Source organism: Hyalella azteca, unplaced genomic scaffold (genome assembly GCF_000764305.2).
Source record: "Hyalella azteca isolate HAZT.00-mixed unplaced genomic scaffold, Hazt_2.0.2 contig9605, whole genome shotgun sequence".
Taxonomy (NCBI): Eukaryota; Metazoa; Arthropoda; class Malacostraca; order Amphipoda; family Hyalellidae; genus Hyalella; species Hyalella azteca.
This window is the reverse complement of record NW_025939673.1, coordinates 11,597-22,518: the sequence shown is the minus strand read 5'-3', so window position 1 is coordinate 22,518 and position 10,922 is coordinate 11,597. Positions and strand designations below refer to the sequence as shown.

General features: G+C 39.3%; 1 protein-coding gene across 1 annotated transcript; it reads left to right on the top strand.

The window, feature by feature from the left end:
- Positions 1 to 4,089: 4,089 nt before the first annotated feature.
- LOC108670985 (arrestin domain-containing protein 2-like) lies at positions 4,090 to 10,151 on the top strand. Its single transcript, XM_047882080.1, has 7 exons — positions 4,090 to 4,287; positions 4,635 to 4,766; positions 5,193 to 5,398; positions 7,354 to 7,527; positions 8,541 to 8,726; positions 9,254 to 9,626; positions 9,836 to 10,151. The coding sequence occupies exons 1-7, from the start codon at positions 4,173 to 4,175 to the stop codon at positions 9,937 to 9,939; spliced, it is 1,290 nt and encodes a 429-aa protein (XP_047738036.1). The 5' UTR covers positions 4,090 to 4,172; the 3' UTR covers positions 9,940 to 10,151.
- The last annotated feature ends 771 nt before the right edge of the window (positions 10,152 to 10,922 follow it).

Genomic DNA, 10,922 nt, shown 5'->3' with positions numbered 1-10,922 from the left:
CTTCTCGCCGCTGGTAGTGTTGCAGGGGAGGTCGATCTGGAATTGTGCCCAGGAACACGTCCAGTTGTCTCTTGAAGGTCTCCAGGGTGAACTCCCCCTCTCTTAGATCCCTTGGTAGGGTGATGAACAGCCTTGGCCCTGCCACGGAAAGTGGTCATTCCCGCAGGGATTGAAATCTGACTGCGGATCTGTTACGTAGGGGGGGATCTTGCACAGTCTCCCCCTTCTCTCGTTGTGATATGTCTTAATCCTGAAGGTCTCGCTCTCGAAGTTTGGCACCATTCCGGTTATCATTTTCCATGTGTACAGAATGACATACCTCTCCCGTCTCCTCTGCAGTGAGTACAGACCCAGTCGCTGTAACCTCTCCCAGCAGTTAAACTTCTCCATCCCTCTGATCCTGGAGGTAAAGGTTCGTTGGACTCCTTCCAGCTGCCGTATTGCGCCTAGTGTGAACGGAGTCCAGAGCAGGCAGCAGTATTCAAGGATAGGTATTACAATGGCTCTGAAGAGTGTGATCATCGGTTCCGCTTCTCTCGTTCTGAACGTCCGCCAGATGTCTTCAACTTATGCGTTTTACAGTTCACATTGGGTATGCGTTTATCAGTTCTCATTGGCTAAGCTCTTATCAGTAGTTCACATTGGGTACGTGCTTATCAGTTCACATTGGGTACGCGCTTATCAGTTCACATTGGGTACGCGTTTATCAGTTCACATTGGGTACTCGTTTATCAGTTCACATTGGGTACGTGCTTATCAGTTCACATTAGGTGAACTTCAAACTTTCGCCGTGAAAGTTTGAAGATTGGCAAGCTGTTAAGGCGATGATAACGTTCCCGGAAGCCGTCAGGTGGTTACTGGTGTTTCCTTTCTGTATGAACGTTAAAGATTTAATTTGATTATTTTTTTGCGCTTCTCATGAGTTGTCAAATTTTTACCCATTAAAGCGAGAGATGTGTTGGCTCTTCAGTTATTAGCTTGTATAAATTATTTATATGTCATTAAATGAACGAAATTTTGAGAAGTCTGTCTATAATTTCTAATAGGCTTGAATAACGTAAGTTCGTAATTTACTTAATCATTATTGAGCTCATTTGATTGATTTCATATATAGTAATAATTAATTTTCTTTCTTTAATGTCTCTGTCGATGTTTTTATTCAAACTTAATAAGAATCGACAGTTCATTCACAAAACCCTGCAATCACGGTAATGAATATAATCATCAGGAAGTCATCACAGCTCAACACTTATTAACCCATTTATGCCGAAGGTAAGAAAAAAAGCTGGAACAAGGAAAAAAAAACCTGATAAAATGGCTTCATTGAGACACAACTAAGTAATTTATCCAGTTTATTCATTAAAATCAGTTGGAAATAATAAAATATAAGGTGTCCTACATATAGGACGCTAGGCATTACGGAACAAAAATGGCACAAAATTNTCATGAAGTATCGTCTCGTTCGTGGGTAAAGCAGCCTCGCTATCTATGAAATCAGCAGCAGTCAATAATCGACGTTTGTTGCGCAGGTTGCAGGCGACGACCTGAGATGTTAATCGCAACATGGTCTCCTCATTTAGCAGGTCTTACCATGCCAAGCTTTGCGGTGTTAGTAGGTCTTACCACGCCAGTATCTGGGCCCGAACAAAACTGTAAGGCTGGAGCTGGAAGCTCGGTGACTTAATTAGAGCCCAGGGGCCGGATTATCAAAACTTCGTAACTTTTTGTACATACGACAAAAAAGTTACGTGTTACGAAATTACACCCTAATTTTGGCATTATCATAACTTTCGTACGCAAGACTTGGCTAAAAGCGTATTTTCAAAACCATCTGGCTAACTGACCAATCATTGGCTTTGGATTTGCTGTTCTATAGCTCCTCTCGACCAGTGCGCCTGCAGTGCGCTTGGACGAAAGCAGGATGTGTGGTGTCAGCGGCATTTGCAGTGCCTGACTAGGGTGTATTTGTATAAATGAGCGAGACGTTATCCAAATAGCAATGCGCTTGTTGTTGTGATCATTAACCGAAATTTCATGCAATAAGGGCAAATAAATGCATTATTCCCATTCAAAATTGGAAGAACTTTTTAGAAGGTTAAAAAGAATTTAAAAAATTTCGTGAGCTGGAGTTGCGACTGTCATAAAAAGAAATAAATTTGTTTGTAGAGAATTAGAAAAATGGTTGGCTTGTCAACCTCAATATAATTTTGAATCAAAAAGGCATTAAGATATTGTTCAAGTGAATGTTCATAAAACTCTTAGATATGAATATCCACATTTGTTTGTAAATTATAGCACAAAAGGCAATTGACATTTTTATCCCAAAAGCACCGTTTAGTACGATCGCATGTTAAATTTTTTGCAAAATTCTATCACAATTCACCGTGTCGCAAGTAAATCAATAGTTTTATATTGCTTCGGCACACTCAAAACTTGTACGTAACTCCATTTACGACACCTCTGAGCAGGCGTTGAGCTACGTACGGCTTCTTGTACGTAGCTTACCGCGCAAATGTTTTGATAAAACCACCGCTTGAGTTACGTCATCATATCGGCACTTACGTCACACGTAAGTCGATTTTGCGTACTTACGAAGTTTTGATAATATGGCCCCAGGAGCTTGTGCATTGACAAGAATTGAAACAGCGACATCTATTATTTTGAAGATTTATACCTTATATTGGTAACTGGATATTATTGTAATACGGTATTCAGCTATTACTATTTTTGAATCCCAAATAAAGTAGAATAATTACCTGCGTCTTACTTCTTTCAAACATATAATTTTTTTCACTTCTCAAAGTTATATCAGGAGAGGTTTATTAATCTTCGAATTTAACTTTTGCGATGTTTCAGATTTTTATGAATTCATGATGAAAATTTACATCCGAGTTTACATCATCATATTGTCGTCCAATAAAATTGTCGTTCCCGCCTCCAAGATGTCTATGGCAATGGCATATAATACCTGGAGCTTATCAGAAACTATAATGGTCCTGATCACTTCGTTTTCGTAAGGTAATTAAGTTAATAGTTTGATTTGAGCTGCGAAAGCATTTGCCATCTGACATAATGCAACTCATATAAAGTTAAAAGAACTTGGGAGTTCTAAGGAGTTAAAAAAATACTCAGAAAGCGATACGTTCTCATCCACTAAAAGGTATCAATTGTATTCATTGTAATAACTGACTTTATGTGACCTGAACCGTTCCCTGCGTTCAGTTGCATCGTGACCGTCGGCATGCGAGGGACGAACGCTCGCTAATGCGTTGTGCGATGTAAATCAAACTTTCCAAAGTTTGGTTCACAATTTGAATAGAAAAGGGAATGCTTGAGGTATTGTGATCTCTAATTTGAATTTCGACGAGTCGTTCAAAAACGCCAAAGATTAAGTCGATGCGAAAGCCATGTTTAATTGGTTATCAATCGACTTAGAACTGATCAACCCATTTGTGTTTAGATCATTTTTTTCAAGCAAGAAAAATAATGGGAATTCGCAGTTTAGCTTATCGTGAAGCGTCACTGCTGCTGATCTACGATCATAAATCATATTAAACCTAAATTCAAAATTTCATAAGATTAGAAAACCTGAAAACAATCCTATTAGGTTCCTTGCATATGTCAATTTGAACTCACTATAACTATAACTAAACTAAACTAAAACTAAACTAAATATTAAACTACTGTGTTTTTAGATAGACCGGCAATCTCAGACCTGATATGTGTCATGATGGACTCGTGTTACCCCAGTTTGATAATTTATCATATGTAGCTTTTTATACCCAGAACAGATTTGGTGAGTTAACTCCTGCTAATGAGGTGTATATCTAATAACGCACTATCTTTGCTCCGCGCAACTCTTCGTTTCCCACACATCGGGTCTTGAGTATAGAATCTCATGCGAATAGTCGATGTTGACGGCGCTGGTTGCTCAGCACTACCAGTTAAATTAATGCGTGTGGATGGACCATTAAGTTGCTGATCGTGGCCAGAACTTTTTATTCACCAAATCATTTAACAATCTTTCTACGCAGCGGATCATGGCATGAGATCTTTCTTCGTCAAATCCAGAAATGCCAATTACTTCGTTCTATCAAAAGTCTTAAGCTGAAGTTCACAACTCGATAACTTCAGGCCCAGGGACTTGAGTTGTTATACCAGCTCTGCAGGCCATGGGTCTAACAAACTTCACCTTGGTCCTAGAGCCACATCAGGACGTGTATTTCCCGGGCCAGGCGGTTGAGGGGCGTGTGATGGCGGTGGCATCATCAGCCAGATTTTGTAGAGGTCAGGGAATGTAGTTTTACAAGAGGATAATTAATGTTTCAAGATTTCATCCTCAAACGACTCAAAGTCCATGTGAATCTATCTATTCAAGTTTCAATTATGGAAAAATGCCCAGCGTAAAATATTTAAATGGCCACTTATGTCTATAACAGTAGAGTGTCTTCGATCAAATTCAGTTTGATGAATTTTTTAACGAAATTTCATGCTATCACATGCGTCATGAAACTATATCCTTTAAAGATGTTATTTACCCTATAAGATGTAAAGTCAAGAAATTAAACGAACAGGAAATAATGGAGATGCATTCATGAGGTCTTGAATATGAGGGATTGTTTATGTTGGCGCAGCCGTCGAAGTCGAATTCAGGGGGGACGCTGAAGTTAGCTGGGACGATGTCAGCGATTCAGATGATGATGCGACCACCTACGAAGCATCGGAACCATACTTCAAATTCAAAACAAACGTTTGGGAGCCTGACTGTAAGCTTCTAAGATTTCAGCGTCATGAGTTATAATAGAAATTTGTCTTGAGATTTTTCGTTTGCGCTGATAACATCTGGCCGTAGATATTATACGTTTAGAAGTCTTCGCAACTGACATGTAAAATGGAAAACATTTATCATTGTAAATTCATAATAGTTTATTTATTTTCAATGAAAATGCTAAAAATCGTATTTGAAGTTCTTAATTATCTACTATTTGATTATATTATAATTTTTCATGAAAACAAAAAAATTTCAGGTTTGATTTAAATACAATCGGCTCGACGTACATGGAGTCAAATTTTTAAATCAAACAACGCCATGCAATGAATTGGAAAAATTTGTTCTATAGTTTAAGGAATAAAATCAATAAAATTTGTGGTCAATATTTCCCATTAACTTCTAACTTTGTTTACACCTGCAGCATCTGGGAGGCTGCCTGCTGGCAACCACGATTGGCCTTTCAAGTTTAAGCTGCCACTGAGCATCCCGTCTTCGTTTGAAGGCCGCTATGGCTACATTCGCTACCGCGTAAAGGCTGTGGCTAGGATCCGCTTAGGATTTAACAAGGAGAGCGAAGTTTACATAAGCGTCAACTGTCCTCTCGATCTCACCCTGACATCGGCTACGGTGAGTAATCGTTTTGAATGGGCTTTAGTTCCAAAAAATGAGGAACAAAACCTACCTCACATGAAAACTACGCTAATGAGACTTCTTTTTCTCAAATGGATATGTTCAGGTACCTTATGAATCTCAAATAATTAATGCCAGCATGACAGTTGAGGGATTTGACCATTATATCTAGTTCGTGTGAAATTGTTTGCGATGCAGGCATCTGCCGCTGATCCTGCCATAATATTGAGTGTTGCATGCATTCTATAGGCCGCACTCACAAAAATGAGTGGGTTGATGATGACACACTTTCTTACCCACAGCACGAGCAGTGAGCTGAAGTGGCACTGATACGCCCAATTCTGTTGGGCCAAAATGGGTCAGGATGGCCCACAGTAGCGCAAAAAATTCCTCCATATTTGGGAAATGAGCCTCTAATTTCCTGACTGCATCTTATTCCTTGCAATCAAATTCCCTCGTTCGTTTTCAGTTTATTTAACTCTTCCTTTAGTCGTCACAATGCTTTAAATTCTATTTTCCATTCAAAAATTTTTGGTACCGGTATTTACTTTTATGTGTTAATTTACTAACTGAGGAGTAAGAACTTTTTGCACGTTTCCATCTAACTTTTGACCTGTCAACTACAATATAAGTAATCTCTCATTCATAAACTTCAGCTGAAGACTGGTTCTTGACAATTGAAATTTTTATAAAGTCGCAGGTAAACTTGTTGACAAGCTGCAGCGCGACCCAAGACACTTGTGGTCACATGTTAACGCAAAATACAGAAACTTGACCCACGCCGAACATTTCTATTATTTCTATGTGATTTGCACGTTTTACGTGTCAACGTATTTGTCAACTACTTCTACTGTATGGAGATTTTGTACTATATGAAATCAAAGATAATAAATGAAATTAGATACCTGTTGAATTGATAGAATTGTTTATACTTTTAATCGTAACTCGCAAACATTCAGTTCCAGAGCCAGAAAGAAATATCACTATTGTTATGTATATTTCCGACACATCTATGTGATTTTATCAAGCTTTGCACGAATTGTAGTTTGTATTAATCGATACAAGCAAAATACTATTTACCAAAAACAAAGAACTGCCAACATATATCTCGACAGACAAGTTTATCACAATTAATATTTTTCTGAGTTTCCTTTCACGTTTCAGTTCAGTTCATGCAGTATTCATGAATTAATTTTTCTATGGGAAGAAAACCAATTAAAACTTCCCAAGTTGGGAAGAATTTTATCTTAATTTGGGGAACACCCACCTTACCTTACACGCAAGTTGGGGAGAAGTTACCCAATTTGGTACCGCCTCGGCTTTGGCCGAATAGTCACTGCACTTGCAGTAAAGTTATACGGGGTCTGCTCGGCCATTCCCCCTATAAGTCTGCTTGGCCACCTCCCAGCTTTGGGTCTGCTTGGCCACCCCCCTGGTTCTGCTTAGCCACCACCATTGGTCAGAATCTCATCTCCGATTTAATGGTCGCCTGGGAGTAGGAGAAGAGTTGGCCGAGCCGAGTCATACCGAGCTTGCCAGCTGCTAAGAGGCTGCCCTTCACACCCAGAGCCGAAGGGGACAAGAGCGGCAAATTTACGTGCTCCCTGAGTCCTGGGCGATGCTTTTTGCCAATTAAGTCGGGCCCGCATCTAAATATTGTTAGGATAATTGCATTATCTATCTCACATCTTTCACGATTGCCACTTTTGTACATTAAGAAGACACGGCACATACTTTATTAAGGAATATCGATAATATTGTTTATTCTTTGTCAAGTATACCTATCTTAGGTAACTACATTATCCTCATCTACATCCCATTACCACCCACTATTTCTGACGGAGAAAGTGGACACGTCATATAATTGATCAAGAAATGTCAATGTCTTAGTTAATCCTCGCTAAGTATACCACTATTCGTTATCTACATTATCTACATCACATCTTTCACAGGCACAACTTCTGATAGAGAAAGAGGACACGTCGTGCTTATGCCGTGGCCCCGTCAGCCTCTACATCAGTGGCCGTCGCTATGGGGCGGTGGTGGGGGAGAAGTACAGAGTGAGGGGGGAGGTGGCGAACTACAGCAGAAAGAAGGTGGAATCTACAATTCTGTACCTCCGTCAGGTGTTGTAAATTGATTACTTTAAATTGCTTTAAAAACTAATATACAGTCAAATATGATCTGTCTTGCTAAATCAGACTTTTTTCGGCTTAATTGGAGCCTCAGGTGGGTGTCTTTCACTACCTTGCATTTGGATTCCTGGTCATGCACATATACGCAAGCTCCCTGGTGGCGCTGAAATCTTACAGAAATGGGAAAAGATTCAATCAATTTGAAAAATGTAAAGCACCTTACCCTTTTGATGGCTTTTTGGTCTGGTGAAAAGTTTCCGGAACCATTTTAAAACAAATCTCTCATCCCTGTTCATCGGTTAGATCTGTTGATAAGATAAGGCAAGATAAAGCCTTACAGTTGTTTTTTTTTTTGCATTAAGTAAAAGTTAAACGAATCCTGCTGGTCGAACTTGGCTTTAAATTAGCGTCATTGGTTTCATAACGGGCAAGCAAAATCTGTTTCACTGTACGTACAAAGCAACAACGGTGTTCAAAATGACGCAACACCAGTAAAAAACCTCTTCACACTATTGGCTTCAAACGTTGCGATTGCACTCGATTTGCCGTTATATAATTCAGTCTCTACTACAACTCCGTTTGTTTGGTTGTTGGCAGCGAAATTGGAGTATAAATGCTACACATGTGTTGTTCTTGCCACCTATTGCAAAATCAAATTGTTGAATCGGCTATGGTTTTAATACTTAATGCCAGAGCAAAAGACTGGATCAGTTTAGGTTTTAACAGACTATACAATATCGAGCAGCATCTGACTACCTTTTGATCTGTCTGCAATGAAGTGCTAAACTTTTCTCCTACTTTATCTAATTGGTAATACATCCTATTTTTGTACTATAACGAGACTTTAACTACATCACGTACCATCCATGTTTTTTATCTTCGTTCAGAGTCACTCAATTTCCAGAGTATTAGAAGCCTCATATATGTAGTAAATGCAAATTCTTCATCATAAATCCAATTGAATCCCCGATAACATCTAACACCATTCTAACACCCACGTAAAGCGTGTGACGTACCATTCGAAACGGCGTCGTACCTGTAAAGTGGACGAACGAGACGTGAAACTGTTAGAAATTGGCTGCGTAGCACCAGGTGACAGCATCGGCCTTCAAGACGAACCCTTCTTCGTACCATCCGTCGTACCCGGGCTCCAGCACTGCCAAATTATGGACCTCAAATACTTCCTTAAGGTGAAGTTTGATAGAAAGTTGGGGTGAGTGCCTAAGGGAGGAAATCGTGCTAGAAGTTGTAGGCGGCTGATGTTGAGAGCGGCTATTCCCGCAACCGAGATTTTTCGTTAGAATGAGTTGCTTGTGTAAGTAGTTAATTTCTCAGGTGGCGAACACCAGAACCAAGCCTCACTGACCCGTACATATATTCTGGTGAACATATAATGTCCGTACAGAAATGATTAGACCAGTAGGTGCTGTGTCAAAATTGTAATGTAACTTTATGGGTGGGCCAAATTGTAATGTAACTCAATGTAACTTTAATTAACTTATTAGATTCAGTAGTTGTAGTGCAATTATGCCTTCCATATTTGTTGCCTTTACATAGAATGTTAATTTTGTCAAGGAAAACAAGGCGAAAATTGAACACACTGAAATGAAATTACAATCTTAGTGTTGTTGTGGCGAATAAATTTCGAACATTCGTATCCTTTGGGGATGGTTTTTCAGTTCGTCATTCAACAATAATGAATTGTCGTTTCTCTTAGGTGGTTGCAAGATTCGATTGCTGTAACGACGTCTCTGGCCAGGTAGAATTTGTGGTCGGCACCATACCCTTCTTGCTGGAGGGAGGCGAGGACGATCGTTTTCGTAACTTTCCAAACTCTCCTATGGCGCCCGCCTCAAACAACACATCTTCATTTCCTCAAGTGGAAACATTCACTCCGGGATCTTCTGATTTGAATCCTCCATCGTTTTTTCTGTGCCCCAATGAAGGCCCTTCATCGAAAATCAGTTCATCCCTTCCCCCTGGTTCTGTACCCGTGGGATTTCCTGAACCTGTTCCTCTGCAAATCATGCAGTTTCAATTGAGTAAATCCCTATTTCAGCAAACACCTGCAAGTCAACACCCGAACCAGAGTAAGTTCTGATGATTCTACATAATGATCCTCAGAATCAATTTGCTAACTCACGTTTTCTTTGGCTTATCGGCACGGTGGCTTGGTGAGTTGTAAATACTATTTTTCAAGTTGAAGACTTGCGGATAAATTTTAATTCGCACATACACTTATATTTTTTTGTTTACACCTACATTTAAGTACTAATGAAATGGTATAATTATTTCGCAGGTCCTTCTAAGACGACGCCATGTTATTTCTGCCAGGATGGACGCCCACGCATGAACCGCAAATGTCCTCCACCTTCCTATCTGTCGTACTTGGGTTGCATCTGAATGGAAACACCTAACTAGCCAACACACCTAACTAGCCTTCTGTAAATCATAAAGAGTTACTGATAGCTGGATGACGCTATAGTTATTCAATTTCGTCAATTCAATGCTTCTCAATCATATTTCTTATGCTTTAATTCTCTTCTCAACTTTGTGGCTGACAGAAGTTCTAATCACCAAGAGTTTTATCTACATAAAACAATCTCAAAGTACTCAACTTTGGGATAACAGCAAAAAGTCTCAATTAACTGAAGATAATTTTGATCGTCGCTAGTCAAGACCTTTTTCCTATCCGACGCTACAATTAAACGTGCAATAACTTGAGCGTTCATAGGATTACCGTCAGTATCTACTTCTTCGCTCTAGCACCAAAATGACTCGACGTCAGCGACTGTGTGCTTCCATGGTGAAAATTATAAAAAATATTTGAAAAGTCAACTGTGGACCAAAGAATTTTCAGAGCTCCCAGCACCTTCGAGGTTATGACCCCATATAAAACTGGTATATATTATAATTATCGCCGTAACCTCTCGTACATTACCGCCAAAGATGGCTTTATCACTATATAGAAGTGCGTATTGAAAGTATTTTAGAAATTAGCCTTTAACTGATATATATTTTTTTCACTTCACTCAAAGTGCTCTACAGTTATGATTCCATGATGAAAAGAAGTAATTATTTGTGCGCATACTTTATGCATTTCGACTTCGGTGATGTTAGCCATCATCTAGCCATTCCTTCAAGAAACACTTAAATTATATCTGTGATTGAAATAGATCGAAGATCAAGCTAGGCTCAAATTGTGTGTGGTTATCGGCATTAAATTTCTCGTTGATGATGGCTCAAGATGAGTTCTATTCACAGGGCGCATAATGTTTCCTCGCAAAAAAGTGTTCCATCCTTTTAGAACGCTGCATATATCATCAAATTGGTACTAAAATTGGTTGAGGCTATTCAGGATGATATGAAATTCACTTTATAATAAA